General features: G+C 36.7%; 2 protein-coding genes across 2 annotated transcripts; both read left to right on the top strand.

The window, feature by feature from the left end:
* The first annotated feature begins 20,533 nt into the window (after nucleotides 1–20,533).
* LOC147478201 (uncharacterized) lies at nucleotides 20,534–21,702 on the top strand. The gene is made up of 2 exons (XM_086586188.1): nucleotides 20,534–20,726; nucleotides 20,850–21,702. The coding sequence occupies exons 1-2, from the start codon at nucleotides 20,653–20,655 to the stop codon at nucleotides 21,700–21,702; spliced, it is 927 nt and encodes a 308-aa protein (XP_086442314.1). The 5' UTR covers nucleotides 20,534–20,652.
* Nucleotides 21,703–21,771: 69 nt separating this feature from the next.
* LOC147478200 (uncharacterized) lies at nucleotides 21,772–22,989 on the top strand. Its single transcript, XM_086586187.1, has one exon. It carries the CDS (start codon nucleotides 21,772–21,774, stop codon nucleotides 22,987–22,989), a length of 1,218 nt encoding a protein of 405 aa, XP_086442313.1.
* Nucleotides 22,990–27,153: the final 4,164 nt, after the last annotated feature.

Raw genomic sequence — 27,153 nt, 5'->3', positions numbered from 1 at the left:
AATGAGATTTAGCTTAGGAAAACACATTTTTGACCACTTATCATTTTAATGTCTCTTCTTTACTTGAGGACAAGCAAAGTGCTGTTTGGGGGTGGTGTGATAAGCACCCAAAACTGTAATATTAAACCCCGAGAGACATAGCATTTTGGTCGATTATGTGTTTAATAATCATGTAATAATTATATTTTCGTACTTTTGCAGGTTTCCGCAATTAAAATAAATATAGTGATAAAACATGCATCGGCACGGAATACGGAATAATTGAAGTTTCCCACTCAACCCCATGAAGCCCAACAAAGCCCGACTAGAGTTGAAGTTTCCAAAAGAACAAAAAACCGGTCTTGAATCGGGTCCACATATAAAGAAGCAAAGAAACTTCCGAAGCTCAAATCGGATAAATCTATATGCCGACGCTGGCTAGTGAAGCCGCCAAGTATAGGAATACGGGAATATTTGGAGTTTCCCACTCAACCCCGCGAAGCCCAACAAAGCCCGACTAGAGCGAAGTTTCCAAAAGAACAAAACCAAAGGTCAGAGGCGGGTCCACATATAAAGAAGCGAAAAACTTCCGGCTCAAATCGGATAAATCTAGATGCCGCGTTGGCTAGTGAAGCTGCCATAGCGACGAGGCGGCGAACTTAACTCAAGGACAAACAAAAAGTCGTAAAAACGCCAAAATCAGCGTAGCCACTGGACACACTAGGTGGATCCACTCTGCGGGCCCAGAAGGCATGATGAGTCAGCATAGGCAGGTGGCAAAGGATGGTTTCAATTTGATACCACCTGGCAAGAGAGAAGACACGTACCAATTCAAACCAGGTGGTTTGAATTGAAATGAGCTAACAAACAAAACCTTAAATCAGCAAAAAGACAAAACAAAATAGGTAAAAAACAAAACTTTGATTCTCAAAGTTTTGAACGACTCAATTAGCAAACAAACAACATCAAATTAAACGGTCTTCAGTCTCCAGCCTATATATATGAGGGGGTCGCCTTCATTATTACCCCTTCAGCATATTAATGTTTTAGCTTTCGCTTAGTTAGATTTTTCCTTCAGTACTTACATTCTGCCATTTCCATTCCAGCAGCTTAAATACTGTAAGTTATTTTACCCTTAATAACAGTCATTTCTTTTCTAGTTTAATTTCTGTCTTGCATTTATTTACTTAATGTATACAGAGTTTTATTATTCCTTCTATGACCATGAGCTAATCCCCCCCCCCTCAGGGGGAGGGTTATGCTGCTTGTGTGAAAATCCGGATTGACTCGTTAATATTCTAGAATCACTACTTAGGAATTAGGCATAGATTTGATATCCGGTCCCAAAATGACTGAGACTGTACAAAGTTGGATTGTTGATGCTCCAGGACAGTCTCGCGCGCGACTCTCTGGTGTCAGACAGCTCTCCAATTCATCCAGCTAATGTGAAATCGAGCCAGGAGCTGAAATAATATACCAGAGATAAGGTATTATTGAAACTCCTTATGCTAGTGAAATGCGACCTAGATATGTGGGCATGTGCTAGGGATCAATACTCGACGTCGTCTCCAAAAACGAGACGAAGTAGAGATGTAGTGACTTGGTAATATAAACTGTTAAAAAAATGATTCTTGCATGAGCATGATTAACTCTCTCCCTGTTTCTCTATTTTTGTTTACCTACATATAATCGCCGTAGTAATTTACATTATTTGTATTACCGTTAATTTAATTAAAACCAACTAAAAAAAAACCTAAAAATCCTACTCACCAAAAGTTGTAATTCCAGTTGTGAACCTATCCGAGCCCTAAGGTTTGGACGATCTCTTGCTCGACCTATCCTACCAAACCCACGTGAGTAAGGTACTTGACTAAAACGTACGACTATACGGACGTTGGAATTTGGACTTTGGACTTGGGTCTTTTGACTTCGGACTTTGGACTGTGGACCTCGGACTTAAGAAAATAAGTAACTGAAAACCAATAAACGTTCGAATAAAAGAGTGTTTATCACTCATCTACATTCATATGTGGTAACGGAGTGATACCTATAATTTTTCAATTTCATATTATTTATACATATACATATCAGGGGTTATATTATTCATTCCTAAGAAGTTATCGGCGTCATAGTTATGATAACCGCCCAAGAAATTATGTAGATTCCTTTACTAGACAGGCTCTTGATATGCCAACTTCAAAAATATGTCCATCTCATGCCTACAGGTTCTTATGCATGTTAATTTGTATATTTTTATTTATGGTTAGGGATCTAAATACAAACCTATTAGAATAGACATAGTCTCATGAGACTCATCAGTGGATACGTCAAGATGCTCATCTACATTCATGTGGTAACGGAGTGATACCTATAATTTTTCAATTTTATATTATTTATACATATACATATCAGGGGTTATATTATTCATTCCTAAGAAGTTATCGGCGTCATAGTTATGATAACCGCCCAAGAAATTATGTAGATTCCTCTACTAGGCAGGCTCTTGATATGCCAACTTAAAAAATATGTCCATCTCATGCCTACAGGTTCTTATGCATGTTAAATTGTATATTTTTATTTATGTTTAGGGATCTAAATACAAACCTGTTAGAATAGACATAGTCTCATGAGACTCATCAGTGGATATGTCAAGATGCTCATCTACATTCATACGTGGTAACGGAGTGATACTTATAATTTTTCAATTTCATATTATTTATACATATAGATATCAGGGGTTATATTATTCATTCCTACGAAGCTATCGGCGTCATAGTTATGATAACCGCCCAAGAAATTATGTAGATTACTCTACTAGGCAAGCTCTTGATATGCCAACTTCAAAAATATGTCCATACTCTTATGCAAAATTTAGATTTTAATTCAAATGTTCAACTGAGTTGTGATATTTCTATTTATGATTTGATGTTTTCTATTTAGGCTCATCAAACATAAACTCGGATGATAGTGTTCGTTCACAAAATGTTAACTTAAATTAGCAGCAGTGTATCCCTGCAAGTTCTTATTCATCTTAGAATCTATTGTTTTAGTTTTATATTTTTTGTTTATATATACTGATAAAAAATTTTGATACTTTTTTTTTTTTTTACTATTATAATTATAGGTATCACTATGTTACTACATATGAGTATAAATGACCATTTTCAGTTATCAAGTCATCGAGGGATCGGTTTCCTTAGATTATGTTTGCTCTACCAGTTTTGTATCCAGATTTGATAGACATATTGACATTGTCTTTGTGTTTTTTTTTATGTAATATTGTTTATCAATTTCATATTTGCAGCTCAGAGATCATATTGTTCAATTCCATCCAGTTATCCCCGTCGTGGTTATCATAACCGTGCCAGGAATTATGTCGATTCCTTTGCTATGCAATCTTTTCAATTGCCACCTTCAAGAATATGTCCTCACTGTTCTGCAAAACTGTTTGCTCATGAAACATCAGAACTTTGTTGCTTAAATGGTAAAGTATCTTTACCTTCAACCCCTATTCCAAATGAGTTATTAGATCTGTTCAAGAAAAATTGCCAACAAGCAGTTGATTTTAGGCAGAATATTCGATCATATAATCATGTGCATGCTTTTACTTCTATGGGTGTTAATATAGATGAAAACTTGGCAAGTGGTCAAAATGGTATCTACACATATCGTGCTAAAGGATCTATATATCACAGAATTGGAGATCTATTACCACAAGAGGGACAGAAACTGATAAACGTTAAAATTGATAGTTTACCTACGAAATGAACTATGAACTCAAAACGTAAGTAAACTAGCACTATTTGCGTGTCTATATTTATCAAGGTTTCTACTCTCAATTCTATCGAAATAGAGTGGAGTAACAAATTTGTTCCACTCCTAGTTCTCTAGCATGGAATGTTTTCTAGTCTAATTAATCGGTCTTAAGTCTAATGAGAGCTTTAATGGGGGTGTTATACTACGATACAATATGAAATTGATTATGTTGAATTTAAACTACGAATGCTATAGAAATATTATTGTTTTTGAATCTAGATAAAGGATTAGAGGGGAATTGAATCCACCTCGAATCCATCTTAATAACCTAGTATAGATTCTTGTATCTCGATTCTCACGTTCTTACGGCAAGAATTTCGAGTTCTAATCCCTAGTGTTCATGGCATTTCTACCAAATACTAACTAGCATGTGAGGTCGTCCACCCATTCTCATGGCGAATCACGACCTTCTAGAGTGGAATAGATTCTACAATGCTTCTACACTATACCACTAAGTTTTCATCAAAGCTTCATCAACCCCTCTAATGGAGGTTTTAGCCTTGAGTCATCAACCCATCATTTCCCATTGAATTATAACTACACATCATATTAAAATTCTAACTTAACTAATTTAACTAACAATGTTTCAATCTACTTAAACTACGAAATGATAATCAACAAGAATTAAAATTAGATCTATAAATTGGAATGACAAAATTCGAAATTGATAAAAATAACTATTTTATTTATCTAATCAATCAAGAACAATGATTCAAGACTTAATCTAAAACAAGAATTGAAATTGGAACTTAAACTTAATTACTCTACTGAAAACTAGATCTAGAATTATATATATATTTTTTAGGTCTAACTAGCTACCATTAACAAAGAGTTAAGCTTTGGTTTTTATACTTTCAGATCCAAAAATCGTGCATGGGCTTGGAGCCATGTTTTGGGCTAGAGAATCAGGCCCAAAACCCAATTTTTTCAGTCCAAAAAGGCCTCTTCAACTATAGTTGGTTTCAACAGGCTTTTCGTCCACTTCTGCTCCTCTGATTGGATCAAGGCTTAGACCATTGGAAAGCTCTTTCCGAGCCGGTCGTTTTGACATAAGGTAGGACCCATTCCGAGGTCTGAGTCCAAAGATACGGCCTTCGGAAGTTCTATTGACTTGTGTGCTATTTCTGCCCGCGTCGACTTTTCAGCTTTTGACCGGGCTTTAGAAAGGCTTTGTCTTCTTGAATCTTGGCCTTTAATCACGGAACTCCTTAATAACCGACCTTTGCTCCTTTATCTCGCTAAAGTGGCACATTTCTGCACATAATGGACTTTGAAACCTGAAATGCATAAAAACACGTAATCAGTGTTAACTCTTAATTATTACTCACATAATTGGTCTAAAAGTATGATCGTTATGGGGTAAAAAAACTACAGTTTTGGGCTCTTATCAAACCACCCCAAACAGAATTTTGTTTGTCCTCAAGCAAAGATGAGAAATTAGAATAAGTGACCAAAATGGAGTTTTAACTACTCTCGCTTTACTGAGTCGCGATTGCATTGACCATATCTGACAAGGCCTTAAACCACTAGGAATTCCCTAGTGGACGAAGTTATAACCTCGTGAGAGTTTTTCCATGAAGGTACTCACAAACTTCAACTATACTCCAACGACTAAGAAATAAAATTATTGTTTCCTCATTCATGTCCCAACTATCTATACATCTCACTAGCAAATGAATAAGAATAACCAAGTCAAAACCTAAGCTAATATATGCATAATAATCAATCATATATGATACAAATATAAATACTATGAGTAATACTATGAAATGCCTAGCGTGTTCGTTTCAAAAACTTCGAATAAGCGCCCTCAAGTAGGTCCTCACATAAATGTCAAGATCGAAAACCACTCGATTTTTCCGCTCAAGTTTAAGCTACTCGATTAATGCGGTGGGCACACTTTACCTTACAATCTCAATGACAACAAGGAAGCGAGTCGATCAAACACATCTGCCACTTACTATCACACTAACCTATTCCTAATTGAGCTAGAGGTCTTTATTAGGTGTTGGGGATTAGGAGATGGTTTAAGAAGGAAGGAAATGGATATTCAAAAGGACAAGTCTGAGATAGTAGAGTCTTCATATTATGTAACTTAGAGAAAACCTTGTTATTTACTTTTGCTTCTACACTTTGTTTCCATCCTTAGCCATTATTTTTTTTCTTTTTCTTTGGCTTTTAACTCCTTTTATTCTATTTTTTCGGAGTTTTTATTTTATTTCTATTTTTATTTTTCTTTTCTTTGGATGGAAACTTCTTTTCTTTATTTTCTGAAGCAATTAACTAACTTTTGTTTACACCGGTTTTTCTCTTCTTCTTTCTTCCTCATTCTATTCTCAGACTTATTCTAGACTGGGTAGGTTGATTTTATTTTTATTTATTTTTTTTATTTTGTTTTGTTTTTGTAACAAAGTAAAGGATTTGTGGGTTATGAAAGGCTAAAGAAAGGCTCAGAGGGGCGACTAGCGGAAAATAATTCATAGGTTTGAATTTCTGGCTATATCGATCCAAAGAGGGCCTAAATTCTCGCTTAGGATATGGCATAGTGATCAAGCAAGTGGACGTGTGATTTCTCTATCCGGATTTTACTTCTCCCTTGTGTCATTTCTCAAATGTTTCGCTCATATAAGGCTTTAGGCTATATTCTCATAGGATTTGTAGAATAAGTACTCTAGCCTAGCTTTCAGAAACTTACTCCTAACAATCATAGATACTCATGTAATATATTTATAGATAGATGCAAAGATTATTACCTACATATTAACCTAAGTTTCTAACAATTATTCTGATGCAAAAGCTACGTGAGACTTCTAGATTGTTAAGAGCATAGAGAAAAAAAACAATACCAATATTCCTAAGTGTATAACATAAACTTATTTATTTATATTTTTGAAATTTTTTAACTTGAAAACAAATGCATATTATACATTTCTATATCCTAACAGATGCCTTAATTACACGTGTTTCTATGCCCCCCCAAACAAGAAGCATGCTTTGTCCTCAAAGCATTTAAATAAAGAGGGTAGAAAAATACCATGGAAACGCGTGAAATTCTGGGACATCTGCAAAACAAGGTTAGAACATACTAATATAGGAAAATAAAAAATCTTGACGAACTCTATAAGAGTTCCACCCATTATGGGGCTAACAATTAATTTACTTGGGACATAAGCGCATAATAACAAAACTAAAAACTTACCTTATCTCCCCGCTTAAACATCATCCTCCTCAAGAAAGAGATAAGGTTCCTTCATCTCCCGCCACCATTATAACTTGCCAAGCTTGCCGCCATTTGTCATCTACTAATGCTAACCTTAAGTGTTATTTATTATGTCCGATGGGATGTGCGGGGCTGACCAATTGAGGTTGCACTCCTGCATCCCGCCAAGTCATTATTCGCAATGAGCGAACCACCCAATTGGTGGGTCTCATGACTTCAACCCTTTTCCAATCAGTAGATGACGCCATCCTAACTGCAGGATCCTGTGTCGAAACCAATGTCCATAGGTCTCGGTTCCCAACACGTCTTCAAAAGACTGTTCAGGTATGACTATAGGAGATGTCATCTCAACGACTCCTTGAACAGTTCCAAAAATCCTAGAATGACCCTAAAAAAATTGGAATTTCCGTGTTCACAGATGGCAGGGCGCGGGTGCGCTTCGCTTTGCTTGAGTCGCTTCGTGGGTTTTAAATTACGAGTTTGGCTACCGGTCGAGCTCAAGGAGGAGGCGCTGGTCGCGACTCGAAGTTTTAAATTACAGAGTTTGGGCACGGGTTACGCTCAAGGAGGGCTCGGGTCACGCTCTGAGTAAACTTTGTAAAGTGTACATAAGCAGCGGCCAGCCGTAAATCTTTGAACAGGAGTTTAGAGGAAAAAGAAGGAAAAACTTGGAGTGAAAGGTGAGGGATGATGGTGGGGTGTAGTGTGGTTTGTTAGTGTAGAATGAAGGGGGTTTAAATAGGTTCTGTGCTTCCAAAACGAATCGGCAAGTTGCCAAATTGTTTAAAGGCAATTTCCGGAAATAGAAAGATTCCAAACCCGAAAACGAAAACAAACCATCTTCTTGATTTTCTAAAAATCCTAGTATCTTTTATACTGGATTTAGAATAGTAACTTCTAAACTCTCCTACATTTCATGCTACAACCACACAATTCACAGATATGCCGATATCGGCCAAATTCTCAACCTTTCCTCCAAGACAAATTTACGGATGATCATATAACGAATTATATTAAAACTTAAATTTAAAACCACACAACATAAAACAAACACCTTAATATTTAAATTTAACAACTGAATTAAAATCCAACTAATAAAACAAAATCATGAAATAACAGCGAACACAAACTGATGGTGAACACCTAGTTATGTGATGAAGATGGACCCTGAGATGGAGATTGGCCCTGGGATGGAGAATGGCTTGAACCATCTGTCCTTCGGCGACGACGCTCATGCCTCTCAGACTCGGCTAAAACAGAATCCTCCACGGGTGGCATGCGTCGTAGCATCTCTATTCGGAACAAGCGCTATGCTTCCATCTTAGTCCTGAGTACTGCATACTGGGCTTGTTGATGCTGGTGGATGGTCTCCATGTTAGACAAGATATCGTCCTGAACCCTTTCGAGCATTTCAAGTCTCGTCTGAAGGTTCGTTTGCTTATTTCGAACTACAATCTGTCTATCTCGGATATCTTCACAAATACCATAAACGCAACGCAAGCCAGTTTGCAACACTTGCATGCGTTCTAAATTAGAACTACAATTATCTAATGCATCGTCATCCAGACATGTCATATCCTCCCTTTCATCCTCCGACTCAACCACCTTTTCTTCAGACAACGGCCAAGTCTCTTGGATGCAATCCGTATAGATACTTGCATTAGAATGCAATTTGATCTTAATAGGAGCAGATCTTGCGACAGCTCTAAAGGAGAGCATGATCTTAGTGATCAATACGGTAGAGGCGCCCAGCTTCTTTCCCACTCCTCTAATCACATTAAACATTAAATCGAGGATGCAGAAATTATACTTATTTGTTTGCAAAATCTAGAGAACGTCACGCATACATTGGCGGGGTCGATATCATCGACTTTGTCTTTCCCCGAGGGCGTTCCTACCAATCCACCGAGCTCTGACCGGCCCGGTTGATTGGTTCTCGTGGTTGACTAGCGGACGCAATGAGATGTCGGATTGTATTCACCCTCCACGACAGTATCCTTTATCAAAGCAGGAACTCCAGTATACTGGGATTCCTGAATTGTTGTTACTAGGTTGCTTTCAAGCGTAATCTCTAACAGTTCAGCCAACAACTGTCTCGTTACTTCCCTCCTCGTTCCTGCTACCTTTATGAAAATCCTATCCCCCTCCAATTCTCGCTTCTTATAAAACTGTTCTACCAAATCATAGTGATAGAACTCCTCAGTCGAGTACCACAGTCCGTTCCAATCCCTCCTAATCATCTCCGCGTCGTAAAATGGCGCGAAGCTGTCGGAAGCAAACACTTGCTCTGGCAAAATTCTTCGTCGTAGCGCCATTGAAGTTTCTGAGACAACTAATGGTTTTGTAGACTGTGGGGGAGGCGAGTTTGAAGGAAAAACAACTAAAACAACGGTGGTGGCGGTGGTTACTTGAATTGGTGGCTGTTTTCGGAGTTGGGGTGGTGGTGGTAATGGTTTAGAGAATATTTTAGTTGTATTTGATTTTCTTGGCGTGGGTGTAGTTAGGTTTTCTTCTCCCTCTCTCTTTTATTTTGTTTTATTTTGGTGTTCAAGGTTTGATTTAAACTTGGTAACCGGCGGGATTGAAAGGGAAAGAACTGTGCGTTTTTGGGAAGGAAGGAGACGACAGACAGTCGTCGTCTTTTTTGGGCCCAAGCCCAATTTGAATTCGAAGTTTTCGATTTTTCGCGCAATTTCAAATTCAATTTGGCGCTTCGTTACTGGTCCGATTTTGGCGAATGAGTTATGGAATTTCCAATTCAGTGATCTATAAAACACTCAATTCCAACCATGGGTGACATATAAGAAGGTGGAAAACACCTCGAAGTGCGTGTGTGACGTAAGTTATGCGAACGAAGGAAATCTAAGTTTAAGATAACGTCAACCCTATTGAACTACAAGTAATGGGCCTAAGCAACACAAATTGAAAGTTCGGGCAATCCAGATGGAAAGACCGATTGCCCACCCCCAAACAAATTTTTAAACACAAAATTTGTTCTAACGTGGGTCGTTTAAAGTCAGATTCCCCAATACTTGTTGGATTGCTATTTCTATTATTAAGAATTTTTTTATTATCATTTATTTTTTTTATTATTTTTTTTTATTTTTTTTTTTTTTTTTTTTTTTTTTTTTTTTTTTGAATGGTGCACTTACCACTATATGGAAGTGAAAGGAAGTACACCAATGACAAAGGTCAATCCTCATAGACAGGGTCCCGTAAAAAGGACTTCCTCTACATCGTGGGGGACGTAAGTTAAGTGAAAATGTTTTAACCGTTGACCATTAACTTGAAAGGTACTTGTTGTCATTGGGATTTACCAAGGTGATTGCCCCGTAAGGGGTGACTTCATAACGAGGAAAAGGACCGCACCAACGGGTTTTAGTTTCCCTAGGAAAATATGTAGACGGGAGTTGTAAAGCAAAACTTTTGACCGACCACAAACTCTTTTTGCAAGATTTGCTTATCATGAACACGCTTCATGTTAGCTTTATAATCCTTCCAGCGAGATCGTAAGAATTGCTACGGATTTCTTCAAGCTCATTCAATTGCAATTTCGTTTGACACCCCTCTCATCAATATTAAAGTTAAGGCTTTTTATAGCCCACGAGCATGGTGCTCTAATTCAACGGCAAATGACATGGTTTCCCAAATACAAGTCTAAAGGGAGACATACCTATAGGAGTTTTGAAAGCAGTTCTATACGCCCATAAGGCATCCGATAGACGCTTGACGACCCGATCTTTCCTATCGGGGTTTACAGTTGTTTCTAAAATCTTTTTGATTTCCTATTAGAAACTTCTACTTGTCCGCTAGTTTGTGGATGATAAGGAGTTGCTACTTTGTGTGTAACTCCATACTTTTTCACTAGGGATGCAACAACTCATTGCAAAAATGTGTTCCACCATCACTAATGATGGCTTTAGGAATGCCAAACCGACAGAAAATATATTCTTTAATAAAAAATACCACGGTCTTATGGTCATTGCTACGGCAAGCTAGGGCCTCTATCCATTTAGACACGTAGTCCACGGCAACTAGAATATAAATGAAACCGTGGGAAATCGGGAAGGGACCCATGAAATCAATGCCCCAAACGTCAAAAATTTCTACTATCAAGATTGGATTTAATGGCATCATATTACGTTTCGTGATTCGCCCAAGTTGTTGGCAACGAATACACGTCTTGCAATGCACTTGGGCATCCTTAAAAAGGGTAGGCCAATAAAATCCACATTGAAGAACTTTAGCGGCTGTTTTCATCCCACTAAAATGGCCACCACACTTTTTGTCATGGCGAGCGATAGAACTTCATTATATTCCCACCGGGGAATACAACGACGAATAATCTGATCCGCACAATACTTAAAAAGGTAGGGCTCATCCCAAATATATATCTTAACTCTCGCCAAGAACTTCTACGCTCATTTCTTGACCAATTATAAGGCATAACATCAGCCGCTAAATAATTTACAATGTCAAGATACCATGGTGCCGAAAAATAGCATACGATGTTCATCGGGAAAAGAGTCCCAGATGGACTCGGAATCACTCGATCGCCGTTTGTGAGTCTAGATAAGTGGTCGGCAACTACGCTTTCGACCCTCTTTTGTCCTTTATTTCTAATGTGAACTCTTGCGGAGAGAAGGATCCATCGGATTAATCTCTGCTTAGCATCCTTCTTTGCAAGAAGGTACTTAAACTCGCATGGTCCGTGTAAACTAAAGTTTTAGAACCAACCAAATAAGGACTTAAACTTATCTAAAGTATAAATGACAACTAAGAATTCTTTTTCGTAGTTGAATAATTCCGTTGAGCATCGTTTAAGGTTTTACTAGCATAATAAATAACAGTGGACTTATTATCTAGTTTTTGTCCCAAAGATCGCACCAACCGTGCATAGTCACTAGCATCACACATGAGTTCGAAAGGTTTAGACCAATCGGGAGGTCAGATAATTGGTGCAGAGGTTAGGGCAGCTTTTAAAGTTTCAAAAAGCCTGCGACAGCTTAAAATTAAAATCAAAGATTGCATCTTTCAAAAGCAGATTAGTTAAAGGCCTAGCTATTTTCGAAAGTCTTTAATAAACCGCCTATAAAACCCTGCATGGCCTAGAAAGGCTCTAATATCACCGGACAAATCGTGGTTTTAGGTAAGGTCGCTATCTTATCTAGTTTGGCCTTATCTACTTCGATGCCATCACTAGATAACGATGTGACCTAGTACTATGCCCTTTTTCACCATGAAATGACACTTTTCCCAATTTAAAACGAGGCTCTTTTCTTCACACCGTGTCAAAACCTTAGACGGGTTAGTTAAACAAATTGATCAGAAGAAGTCTCCATAGATAGAAAAATCATCCATGAAAACTTCCATAAAAGCCTACCATGTCACTAAATATATGAAGCATACAATCACCGGAAGTAGTGGTGATAAAGGGCGGGCGGGCTAGCCCTCCCTCAAACCATAAAAGCCCTCATGATTGAGGGAGGGTCACCACCTATTTGATGTTGAGGGCCGGGTCGAGTAGGGTCAAGCATGAAAACTCAAGCCCTTAACCCGCCCCTCGACCCTCATTTTTTAGGGCCAAAGGAGGGTCGGGTCGGGCCCGGTCTAATTATACTTCACTTGTTTACTTTTTTTTTTTTTTTAATTGACTTAATGATATGTATATAAGTATACAAAACTAATTCTTATGTCTTTAGAAAAAAAATAGATAGAGATGGTGGAAGAGATGATATTCTTAAAACATCTACATTTTTCATACTTAATTATGTTATTATGTTAGATTTGCTTTTATGTATGACTTATATACATATCATTAAATCAATTATAAAAGCGCATATGTTATATTATGTTATAATTTATCTCCTATTGAAAACTAATTTAATGATTTTTTTATACAATTTAGATAATTATAGTATAATACATAAATATAATATAAAATAACAATAAAATGTGGTTTTCTTTTAGGGTTTACACAAATATATAGTATAATACATAAATTATCACCCCTATTTTGGGTTTACACAAAATAATCATAATTCACTTTTCTTTTTACATTTGACCTCTTTTACTCAAATTACAAAATACCCCATATGATATGTGGTAAACTACCATTATTAAACATCTTTTGTAGTGAAAATATTTAGTTCAAATAGGGATAATTGTGGTACCGTATATATATAATGTAAAAAAATAAAATATATCTTATCGAAAAAAAAATAGTGAGGGCCAAGTGAGGGCTTGGTAGGGCCAAATGCGGGCCGGGCCCATGCTCCAGAACCTAGACCCTAGCCCGCTCCTAACAAACATGAGGGTCGGGCCAGCCCGCCCCTCAAATCTGTGAGGGCCAACTTTTGAGGGTTTTGACGCACATTTTTTAGGGTCGGGTTGAGGGCCTGAGGGTCAAATTATCACCCATAGCTGGAAGGTACCAGGAGCATTACAAAGGCCAAAAGGCATTCGTTTATAGGCATACGTTCCAAAGGGACATGTGAAGGTAGTCTTTTCTTGGTCATCAATATCAATAATAATCTGAAAATATCCTGAGTAGCCATCCAGAAAACAATAAAAAGCATGACCAGCTAGGCGTTCGAGCATTTGATCTATAAAAGGTAAAGGAAAGTGATCCTTTCATGTCATAGCATTTAAACGTCTGTAATCAATACAGATCCTCCATTTCATAGGACCTTGTGTGACAACATAGTCACCCTTCCCGTTACGTACCATGGTAACTCCCGATTTCTTAGGAACTACATGAATGGGGCTTACCCATTCGCTATCAGAGATTGCGTATATGATACCCGCATCGAGTAATCGTAAGACTTCTTCCCTAACCACCTCTTTCATGGCAGGGTTCAAGCGACGCTGAGGTTCGCGAGAAGTCTTCGCGTTATCCTCCAAATGGATACTATAAGTGCAAACATTAGGGTCAATTCTCTTAATGTCGGCTAGGGACCAACCAATCGCCGACCGATGTTCCCTAATCACCCGGATTAAACGTGTCTCTTCATTCTTAGATAACAAAGAAGATATAATTACCGAATGATTACCATCCGGATCAAGTTGAATATATTTTAACTCCGGGGGAAGAGGTTTAAGCACTGGGGTGGAAGGAAAATCAATAGATGTTTCGTCGGGGTCCTCATTTTGCATAATGAATACTTGCTTAGGTAGCAAGTCTTCATACTCAGTATATGGAGCAACCGGGCGGTCTACAATTGGTGTGGACTCAAGGATGGTGTTGACTTCCTCTAAGTAGGAGTCATTTACAAAATCTGAAATTCCAAAAGAAAGGAATTTGTACATATTGTTTTCGGGAAACGTGTTGTTAAAATAATCTTGAGCTAAGCTCTTGATCATGCTAACCTCCCCATCTATAGATCGAATCCGTAATCTGTTTCATCATTTTAAAAACATTTACCTCAACCGTAAGATGGCCAAAAAGATAAGGACATCTTACCATCGCGCCAATTTATAAATGTGTTGGCAGTTGCCAAGAAGGGGCGCCCTAAGATGATCGGTACAGAGTCGTTAGCGACTTCAGATCGATCGAGGATAACAAAATCAGCAGGATAGTAAAAATCCTAAACCTTAACAAGCACGTTTTCCACTACACCCTTAGGATACTTAATTGACCTCATCCGCTAATTGCAACGTTATTTTTGTAGGTTGCATTTCCTATAGACCTATTTGTTTATACAAGTAATACGGGAGTAAGTTAACACTTTCCCCCGTGTCTAATAAAGTGGTCGTCGTGGGAATCTCCTAAGGTGCATTTTATAGTAGGATCTACCGTGGTCCTTGTACTTAACAATTCCATTATTTTCGGATAAAGTTGGGAACCGCTCAGCTTAGAAAGGCGCCTTTAGGTATGTTGGTCTTACGCCTAGTAGTGCACAACTCTTTAAGAAACTTAGCGTGGTTAGGTAGCTTTTAATAGCTTCGAGAAAAGGAAGGTTTATCGTTAGATTCTTGAAAACGCTCCTAATCTCCTCAAAGTTTGTATCCCCGGTTAGCATGGCTAACTTCGAGGGAATGGTGGTTTCGCTTCTATATTTAGCGTATGGTTCGACTTGATGTGTAACCTTGGCTTCTCGTTTCTTTGTTTGTTGTTTAACCGGGTACCTCTACGTGGTAGGCTCTTCAGTTTCTACTTCGCATCTAGTTCGATATCCGGTGTAGAGTATCGATGGGGTAACTATAGGCATAGTTACTTTGTTATCAACCACTCTTCCAGAGCGGAGAGTGGTGATGGCATTAAGGTCACCTACGATTCTAGTTTCCGTACTAGTATTACCGTTCACCTCAAAGGCTGTGTTTGCTGTTTTAAGGTTTGGTATCGCTTTGTCCTAGAAACACGCCTTTTGGTCATTTCTTGGGCTAACCGTTGTATGCCCCGATTTATGGATTGTAAGATCTGTTGGTTTGATTGAGTCATTGATTGGAAAAGTTGTTGGGTAACCTGTATAAAGGCGCCTATACGATCCGGATGTGATGGTGTAGTAGTCACGTGGGTCGACCGAACTATCTCACCGATTATTTATGGGTGGGTTGTGATAGTTACTATTGTTAACCTGAACGATACCTCTATTGGTATTATAACTATTATAATTACCCTGACCTTGTGCTAAACCTTGTCATAGTTGCGCTTGGTTGTTATAATTATTATAATTTCCCTGACTTTGTCCCTGTCCTTGCCTAGGTGGAGGTTGATTATAGTTGTTTGCTTGCCTAACATTTTGGTTATTAAACCCTGGAGGTGAAACTTGTTGATTGTTTCGCCAACTAAAGTTGGGATGTTGTCTCCATGGGGCATTAGGAATATGATAGCTATTAATGGAGCAAACATTGTCTTGCTCTAATTGTTGTTGTTCATAGGCTTAGAGGACAATAGGATTCGGGTGCTCGGGACTTAAACAAACATTACATGGGTTGGAGTTTACATTCATGACGGGGATAGGCTTTGTTGCACGTAATAGCCTCAACCTTTTAGTTAGAGATTCGATTAAATTTTTAAGTTCTAGATCGGGTTTCATCTCAAACATACCGGGCGCCTTAACCGTTGAAGAAGAACTAACGAGCGGGGATATCATCACTACCCCCAATTGTTATTACGCTTAGTTTGATCTTCTAAAAATTTGTAAGCCTCCGAGGCTCCTTTACTTAGGAAACTACCCCATTCATTATGTCAATGACTTCTTTATGGTGATGTTGAAGTCCTTTGAAAAAGGCAATTAACTAACGTGTCTTTTGCTAGGTTATGGTGTGGACACTCTATAAGCGGATCGGTGAAACGATTCCAAGCCTCGAAAAATGATTCATGAGGATTTTGTCGGAAAAATGAATCTTGGAAAGCATCTCATCCGTCTTTAGGGGGTGGGTAAAATGTTCCATAAACAAATGAACAAGTTTAGCCCATGAGTCCATTGAGTTAAGCGCTTTGGGCGCTTAACCAAGACGCCTTATCGGGCTAAGGTGAAGGGAAATACCCTCAGTTTAATCTGTTCCGTACCAACCATAGGATGATGGAATGTTGTAAGGACTTGTTCAATCCTACGCATGTGTTGATAAGGTTTTTCATGGTCTAAACCATGGAAAACGGGTAACAAATTAAATATGTTTGGGGGGATTTGAAAATCCCCCACTGGGTCTGCTAGAACGATGCAAGATTTAGGGCTATCGCTCAAGGCTTTGTAAAAATCGGAGAGAGGAGTCTCTCTTTCTTCAGCCATTATGTCAGGTGTGGTTGGTGGAATAGGAGCTAGAGGTGTAGTGATTGGTATACTCGATAGATTTGTTTGTTAACGCTGATGGTTAATTACGTTCGGTGTTTTTCTCCGACCAGACCTTAATCTCATGCAAGTCTAAGTCTAAACACGACAACACTCCAAACAATCTTGATATTTTAGTATAAACCTCTAACTGGAGATGCGAGGTATGGAAGAAAGGAATACCTGATAGCGTCCTTGCTTCGCTTATGAATAGCATCTTGTTTACGCGTTTTCAGTGTAAATAACAAGTTAGAACACACGAAAAAACTTAAAAAATCGGGTTCAAAACAAACCTCAGAGAAACCGAAAATTTAGCTTAGGCGCTGGTGCGCCACTTAGGGCGCCGTCGCACTCCGTGTAACTTGAAGTTCCAGTGTTTTAGGGCGGTCGCTCAAGATGGGGCGGTCGCTTCAAGGTTCCAGCTTTTGGGCGAGGGTGCGCTCGGATAGGGCGTGGTCACTCCGTATATATTTTTTATGGAACTTTTCAACGCTGAAACGGACAACCACAGTATGAATCAAACAAGGGTGGGTGGGTTTAATGGGACTTAAAAATGACTAATTATACTATGAAAACAATGCTAAAACTAAGATGGCAGCGGCGCCATTTGATAAACGCTAAAATGACTAGTTTACCTACGAAATGAACTATGAACTCAAAACGTAAGTAAACTAGCACTATTTGCGTGTCTATATTTATCAAGGTTTCTACTCTCAATTCTATCGAAATAGAGTGGAGTAACAAATTCGTTCCACTCCTAGTTCTCTAGCATGGAATGTTTTCTAATCTAATTAATCGGTCTTAAGTCTAATGAGAGCTTTACGAAGGGTGTTATACTACGATACAATATGAAATTGATTATGTTGAATTTAAACTACGAATGCTATGGAAATATGATTGTTTTTTAATCTAGATAAAGGATTAGAGGGGAATTGAATCCACCTCGAATCCAACTTAATAACCTAGCATAGATTCTTGTATCTCGATTCTCACGTTCTTACGGCAAGAATTTCGAGTTCTAATCCCTAGTGTTCATGGCATTTCCACCAAATACTAACTAGCATGTGAGGTCGTCCACCCATTCTCATGGCGAATCACGACCTTCTAAAGTGGAATAGATTCTACAATGCTTCTACACTATACCACTAAGTTTTCATCAAAGCTTCATCAACCCCTCTAATGTAGGTTTTAGCCTTGAGTCATCAACCCATCATTTCCCATTGAATTATAACTACACATCATATTAAAATTCTAACTTAACTAATTTAACTAACAATGTTTCAATCTACTTAAACTACGAAATGATAATCAACAAGAATTAAAATTAGATCTATAAATTGGAATGACAAAAATCGAAATTGATAAAAATAACTATTTTATTTATCTAATCAATCAAGAACAATGATTCAAGACTTAATCTAAAACAAGAATTGAAATTGGAACTTAAACTTAATTACTCTACCGAAAACTAGATCTAGAATTATATATATTTTTTTAGGTCTAACTAGCTACCATTAACAAAGAGTTAAGCTTTGGTTTTTATACTTTCAGATCCAAAAATCGTGCATGGGCTTGGAGCCATATTTTGGGCCAGAGAATCAGGCCCAAAACCCAATTCCCTTTCAGTCCAAAAAGGCCTCTTCAGCTGCAGTTGGCTTCAACAGACTTTTCGTCCACTTTTGTTCCTCTGATTGGATCAAGGCTTAGACCATTGGAAAGCGCTTTCCGAGCCGGTCGTTTTGACATAAGGTAGGACTCATTCCGAGGTCTGAGTCCAAAAATACGGCCTTCGGAAGTTCTACTGACTTGTGTGCTGTTTCTGCCCGCGTCGACTTTTCAGCTTTTGACCGAGCTTTAGAAAAGTTTTGTCTTCTTGAATCTTGGCCTTTAATCATGGAACTCCTTAGTAACCGACCTTTGCTCCTTTATCTCGCTAAAGTGGCACATTTCTGCACATAATGGACTTTGAAACCTGAAATGCATAAAAATACGTAATCAGTGTTAACTCTTAATTATTACTCACATAATTGGTCTAAAAGTATGACTGTTACAGGGTTAAAAACTACAGTTTTGGGCTCTTATCAGAGACCAAGATATCTTCAAATGTATGTTTATGATACTGATCATGAAATTGATAACCGCTTGGTTGAAAATAACTCATTAGATCGAGCAGTTCGTGCAATTTTAAAAAGAACTTTAGATTTGTGCAATCCTTTTGTTGGTATTCTGCGGCAAATAGCTCAACGTGATGACTACCACAATGTGAAGTTGCATATAAAGGACCATCCAGATGATTTACCACAATATAATTTGCCTACAACATCACAAGTTGCAGCAATACTGGATAGAGGGGAAGACCCTTTTGATAGGAATGATAGAGATATCATAATTGAGACGGCACATGGACATCTATATCATCTTCCGGACACTGCTGGGTTTTATGATCCCTTACAATATCCTTTATTATTTCCTTACGGAACATTTGGTTGGGACTTGACTATTTTCGCTTCGAATTTGAAATGGGTTAGTTGTAGAGCATTCTACTCTTACAAGCTTCAGGTAATTACTTATTTTATTTTGTTCAATGACAAGTTTATATTCTTGAATACTTTCTATATCATGCTCATTTATACACATTGATATTAGGCTTATGTTTTTAGATAACCCATTTACAAATGTAATATTATTTAATAGTTATTTGCATAATCTTTGTAATTATGTTTTTAGTTATTTGTGAATTTTGTCCAAAACAAAATATTAATCAATGCCATGTGAATTTTTTAATTCCAATGGAAAAACATAATTCTTTCTCTTGGTATTATTGCTTATTTATGGGATATTGCCAATATAGGCATAACTAGATTTGATCATAAGCTTTTAGTTTCATAAAAAATACAATCATATTTAAGCATAATAAATAAGAAGAGTCATTTTTATTATAAAACTATAAAAAAAAAAAAAAAAAACATGAGATAGTTGGCAAATTACAAATATAGCAGCAAATATAAGAAAATTAATATTATAATTAATTCGCCATAGTTAATATCTTGCATCGTATTTTTAGTACAACTTATATAATACTTAACCTTATACTCATGCTACTCCTGGGCGTTTTGGTATTGTTATGGGCATTAATCCCATGAATAATATTCACTGTTCTATGTCCTATATATTTAATCTCTAATACATATCTGTCAACCTTATTTTCAAGATTATCGATTATCCAAATTATATTATCTTCGTGTTAAGTTTATTCATTGGTCTAAGCCCATGTTCTTGCTGCTGTCGAAGTTTTACTTTACTTGGAAACACGATTTTCTCAGTCTTAAAAAATTTCTATGTTTTTTTGTCTCATTTTCATCGATGAGGCCAACTGTCTTTAAATTATCTCTTTATACCTACGCTTATCTAAATTGATTAATCATGTATTGAAGTGAAGTAATATTTATGGGGTCGGCTTTCATACATAGAAAACGACAAAATCACACCGTACAAAATTTACTTTTTTACTAGGATAATATCTTACTGGTAGGCACGAGTATTTCACTTGCTATAAATTTTGGTATTCTGTTCTATATATATATATATATATATATATACCTTTGGAAGAATAATATGTGCAATTTTTGTACTTATGTATCTAGAATGCTATTATATTTGCATTAATTATTGGCAGAATTGTATTATCAGTTTTATTTTAAAATTATTTTATCTTGCCTTACCAAATAATAAATAATAGGTTGTTTTTTTTTATTCATTGTAATTTCTAAGTTTTTATAGATTCGAGACACATGTGAATCATTGTTGCTTCGGGCTGGGCGTTTATTGCAACAATATGTGGTTGACAACTATGTGAAAATCTCTATGCAACAATTAAGATACATAAGAGATCACCAAGAAGAGTTGAGAGCTGATTTGTATCAAGGTTTAAAGGATGCTTTCGCTATAGGACAATTATGTTCAGGTATAACTACAATTAAATACTTTTATTACTTCTTTACAACTCCATTATCAACGTTTTTTCTTTTATATCATTTATACTTTTATTGTTACATTTATTACTTATTTATTAATATAGATACAGTTGGAAGAAAAGTTGTTCTACCTGCTTCATACATTGGTAGTCCCCGTGATATGCATGAGAGATATCATGATGCGATGGCTATTGTCCAAAAATTTGGTAAACCAGATTTATATATAACAATGACATGTAACCCAAACTGGCCCGAAATTAGAAGAGAGCTTCTCAGTGGACAAGTTGCAAGTGATAGACCAGATCTTACTACGAGAATTTTTCATTCAAAGTGCGAGGAGTTAAAAAAAGATTTATTTAAAAGAGGTGTTTTGGGAAAAGTCATTGCTCATGTTCATGTGATTGAGTTCCAGAAACGGGGTTTACCACATGCTCATTTTCTTCTTATTCTTGATCAAGCTGATAAGTTGAGAGGTCCAGAAGATTATGATCAAGTTGTTCGAGCTGAAATTCCAGATCCCCTCATAGAACCTGAACTGCATGCCATTGTCTTACGTCATATGATACATGGCCCCTGTGGAATTCTAAACGCAAATTGTGTTTGCATGAAAAATAACAAGTGTAAGAAAAATTTCCCGAAACAATTCTCCCTCTCGACTTTTCAAGGTGATGATTCTTTTCCAATTTACATGAGAAGAAATGTAAACAAATACCTAATTCATACTCATCGTGGTGATTTTCATGTGGATAATCAATGGGTCGTTCCATATAATCCGTGGCTTCTCAAGAAGTATGACTATCATCTCAATGTAGAAATTTGCTCTATTATACAGTCGGTCAAGTATTTGTATAAATATGTATATAAGGGGGTTGATCGAGTTTCTTTACAACTTTCATCTTCTGAGTCTTCTGGATCTATTACTCAAGATGAAATCAAGTAGTTTGTAGATGCGCGCTGGATCTGTCCTCAAGAAGCAGTGTAGAGGATCTTTAAATTTCCTTTGAACCGTATGTATCCTTCAGTCTATTCTTTGCAAGTTCATCTTGAGAATATGCAACACGTAACATTTCGTGAAGGTGAATCCATATCTGGCTTGGTAAATGATGATAACATATCACATACCATGTTAACTCAGTTTTTACAACTTAATGTCGTCGATGAGAATGCACGGCAATACTTATATCGGGAGATTCCTGAACATTATACATGGATCAAGGCAGGTAAGTTCTGGCAATTGAGAAGAGGCCATAATCGAGTGATTGGTAGATTATATACTGTGTCTCCTTCTGATAGTGAAAGATATTACCTGAGGATACTGTTAAATCATGTCCGTGGACCAACATCATATGAAAACCTGCGTACAGTTGGGTCTCATGTATGCTCCACATTTAAAGAGGCTGCAGAAAAGCTCGGTTTAATCGAAGGTGGCAACGACATTCGTGAAACTCTTCAGGAAGCAATAGTTATACATATGCCTTATGCATTACGAAAGTTATTTGTCGCTATCTTGTTGCACTGCAATCCACCTCATGTCCGTGATTTATGGGATGAGTTTCATACATATATGATGGAAGATTATTCTTTGTCGTCCTCCCCAGATCAAGTTGTAAACCGTCTACTTAAAGACATTAATTCTGATCTTTCTCAATATGGGAAGAAGTTGTCGGACTACAACTTACCTTCTTTTTCTAATAACACAAATGAAGAGTCAACAGAAGATGATCTAATATCAGAAGAACAATCAGTACCCGTGCCTCTTGAAGATCTCTCTTCTATTATTAGCTTGAATGAAAAACAGAGATATGCTTTCGAAAAGATAACAAATTCAGTTATGAGAAATGAAAGTAAAGTTTATTTTATTGATGGTCCGGGAGGAACAGGTAAAACTTATCTTTATCGTTCAATACTTGCTTATCTGAGAAATGTTGGACACATTGCAATTGCAACAGCTTCATCAGGAATTGCAGCAATAATGATGCCAGGTGGTCGCACAGCTCACTCGAGATTTAAAATACCTATACCAACTTATCCAACGTCTACCTGTACTATAGCAAAACATTTGCCCCTCGCGAAACTGTTATGCCGTTCTTCTTTGTTCATATGGGATGAAGCAACAATGACACATCGATATACATTTGAAGCAGTTGATCGCACTTTAAGAGATCTTACTGAAGTTGAACTGCCCTTTGGTGGAAAGGTCTTTGTTTTAGGTGGAGACTTTCGTTAAACACCGCCTGTTGTCCCATATGGAAGCAAATCTCAAATATTAGATGCTTGCTTACCAAGTTCTCCAATCTGGGAAAGTATTGAATTTATTCACCTAATAGAGAACATGCAAGCAAGAAATGATCCATCATTTTCAGATCTACTTATGCGGATCGGCGATGGTTCTGAAACATATACTACAAATGACATGATCAAGATCCCTGATGACATGGTCATTCCATGGCAAGATGATCAATCTTTATTTCAATTAATCGATTTTGTCTTCCCAAATTTGCATGATCATGTACTGGATGATGCGTATATAATGGAACGAGCAATCATTACTCCTACAAATAAGCATGTCGACAAGGTTAATGATGAAATTATCAGCCTATTCCCATCGTCAAGTTTTACAAGTTTTTCTTTCGATTAAGTTGAAAGTGATGTTCAGCAGTTATACCTAGAGGAGTTCCTTAATTCTATATCTCTTGGTGGGTTGCCTCCTCACAAACTTATTCTTAAACTTGGCTGTCCTATTATATTATTGCGAAATCTTAACCCAAAAAATGGATTATGCAATGGAACACGATTGTTATGTCGAGGATTTTATGGTAATATGATATATGCAGAAATAATGACTGGTAGTTTCTGTAGAAGACCAGCTTTTATCCATCGAATTCCGTTAAAATCTTCAGCCGACATCAGAAGACCTTTTGTTTTGACAAGAAAGCAGTTTCCCGTTCGCTTAAGTTTTGCTCTCACTATTAACAAGTCACAAGGACAGACAATACCACATGTTGGTATATATTTGCCCAATCATGTTTTCAATCATGGCCAATTATATGTTGCTATGTCAAGAGGAGTCTCGAGAAATGCAACCAAACTTTTGGTTAAAAAAGGAGTTCTACCTGGGTTAAGCGGGTTTTACACAAGAAATGTTGTATATGCCGACTTACTCCGCTTTATAACTTAATTGTTACACAAAGCTTTCTTTTGAGCCAGGTACTTCCTAATTTGTTTACTTAATGTCTACTGGGTTTCTATGGGATATTTGTTTACTTAATGTCCATTGGTTTAGAATTATACGGAAATCACCGTTTGAATCTTTTACTATTACCTATTTCTAATCCTTCGATATACAATTTCATCTACTCTATGAATAATTGCATTATTTAGCTTCGTTTTCTAAGTAATAACATGATTACCTTAATACAAATATGGTTAATAACTTAATAGTTTGTCTTTTTAATTCATTTATTATGCAATGCTATTATAGCCCCGGTATTTGGTTAATGGTTAATCTTAACTAACCAACTACAACCCTTTATATACAACTTGCTTTTTGACATTAAAGTAATTCCATGCTAACATTATATCACCCATTACCTTCAATATTATGATGCATTAGTTGAACTACCTATTTACTATTAACCTATTATATCAAAAAGGCAATTAATTGGTGCTACGCTGTTTCACTGGACATTTTAAACCATTTATAGACTACAGTGTTACTGTTTTATTTATCTCACTTGCTGTTAGTGCATAATACCTCTACTAAACACACTTGACCAAAAACACCCGCAAGCTATTTAATACCTACATTAAGAATAACCAATACAAACAAAATATTTGGACAACACATGCATAATCAATTATTACCTATAAAAGTACATCAAAAAAATTTAACTCCGTAAAAATTGAGTGCGTTCCAATTTACTTACTCCAACTATTGCAACTAAAATATTACATACTCATATTTGAGATACTAAGAGATTAACTTTAGTTAGGAAATATGGCCAATTTGATTCCTTTTTGTTTACATAGCATATCATTTTATTTATTTTTTATTTGTACAATTATTTATTTTTTATTGTTTTAGTTATATTCTAATGTTATATTTATTTATTATGTACAGGCAAAAGATCCAAGATAGTTTTGAAGTAGCTTAGGAATGGAACAATTTTACACGATACCAGGTATTATACTGCAATACAACTCAAAAGTCCAGAGATATACATTGTATTATTTTGTCAACTGTTCCATTGTAAGTTTTCCATTTCTACTGTTAGTTTAGTTTTCATAATATTTTGTTGTCAATATTTAAAATACTTTTTGTACCAACCCCATGGGTTAATATTAATAAATAGTCACCTTTTGTAAGTTATATAATTATTTGTAGTTATACCATGCTATCTAACTGCTTTTCCCTTGCTATATAAATAAGAAAATATGAATTTTGATAAGGGATTATGGTTTATATTTGCCACTTAATAATGTCCAACCACCTTTATCTCAACTTATTTGCCCAGTTAAATATATGTAAATATCACATATTAGGCCAGATATGAGTACCAACTAAAAAAAGATTTATTCGAAAAGGGTATTTTAGGATGATTGCTCCATGCATACATCCATGTGATTGATTTCAAATATATGCTCTACCCCACGGTCATATATTCATACTATTCAATGACAACGACAAGCTTAGAAAGCCTGATGATTATGACAAAATATGACATGTTGAAATTTGTGATCCCGTGACCAGCCCAAAGTTATACAACATAATAATGAAGAACATTAGCCATGGTCCTTACGGGCATTAAATGCTCAGTGTGTTTGCATGACCAAATGGGCTGTGTAAAAAAAGGTTTCCCAAAGGATTTGCACCAGTGAATGTACACACAGAACTAATCCATATGGTATATACCAAAGATGTGTTGACAGTTGAGTTGTTTATCTGCATAATAAAGTTTCTGGTGACAATAGATGGGTTATCCCATATAACGTTTGCTGTTTATAAAGTATTACTGTGACATCAACCTAGAGGTGTCTACTACAATCAAATCAGTCAAATATTTCTATAAGTCTGTGCACAAGGGATCTGACCGTGTATCTTTAAAAGTCAACTCTCATCAACCACATGCTCAGGCTAAAATCTGGAAGCTTCTATTGGTGTCGTCGCTGTGTCTACAAGAATCTCTTTCAAGAATGTTTAACTTCTCTCTTACTAGATTGTACCCCACACAAGCCTCAACAAAAGTTACCCTTACAAAATCTGCCTTCAGTCGGGTAAGTACACTATATTTCTATTTCTATTTAATTGAATTGGATTGATTCATTGAAAAAAAATACTATTTTTGATCATTTTACCTTCGCGATTTAAACAATTGTTGAAAGAGTTTATTTCACCATCGTCCTTTAGTTTGTAGTTATAGTTGTATAATTCTGATTCTATTCCTGTCTTATTCTACATTCCAGACCATTGGGAATTCACGTGTACGTAATTATATCTCGGTCTACTTCATTCATGGTGCTAGCATAACAGGGAAGATATTTTTATATAGTTCAGTTTTAGCATGCTTAAGAAATCATAGCCTCGATACATTGTCATTGCAATGTCAACTTAAGGTCTTGCACCCACTATCTTATTTTGGGGTCGTACAACTCTTTCAAGCTTTCACTTCCCCTACCGACGTTTGCATAATAAACCTACAAGGTGCGTAAAGAATCTCCTCTTGGTAACCTACTATGTTAAACAAGTTTCTTTACCTGGGATGAAGAAACAATGACACATCCCCATGTTTTTTTAGCCTCTGAACAGAACACTAAAACATATAAGTGATTCAGATCTACCCATTGGTCACAATGTTCTGGTATTAGGTCGAGATTTCCCCCAAGGACTACCCGTCATGGCTCATGTTACTATTGCACAAAAGATTGATGCATGTATAACATATTATAAGCTCTGGTTAACTATTAGAGTGAGTCATCTTACTAAAAAATGTGTTACCCAGGAGAGATCCATGCTTCTCACCACCCCTGCTGTTTCACATTGGCGATAGTAGTCAATCTTGCATTGTCGATAATATTATTAAAGTACCATATGACATTCTCATTGCATAATAGGGTCACCATTCACTATCCAATTTAACATCTAAGCCCTTCCCTATTTTGTCTGTTTATGGTGATGAGTTGAATTACATCCATCAATCATCCGTGTATTCCAAGGAGAAGAACAAGCATACTACTCATTTGACTATGTTGCCAATGACTCAAGGAATTTAAATCATCAAGAATTTCTTAATTCTATATCTACAGTGCGTTTACTATTACACAAGTTGTCTCTAAAATTATAAGGATAATTTTCGGCTGAGTGGTTTCAGATTGTAGACTGGAGGGAACGACT

Source organism: Coptis chinensis, chromosome 9 (genome assembly GCF_015680905.1).
Source record: "Coptis chinensis isolate HL-2020 chromosome 9, ASM1568090v1, whole genome shotgun sequence".
NCBI classification, from domain to species: Eukaryota; Viridiplantae; Streptophyta; class Magnoliopsida; order Ranunculales; family Ranunculaceae; genus Coptis; species Coptis chinensis.
Note: the sequence above shows the minus strand (reverse complement) of the source record. Positions and strands in the feature narration are given on the sequence as shown.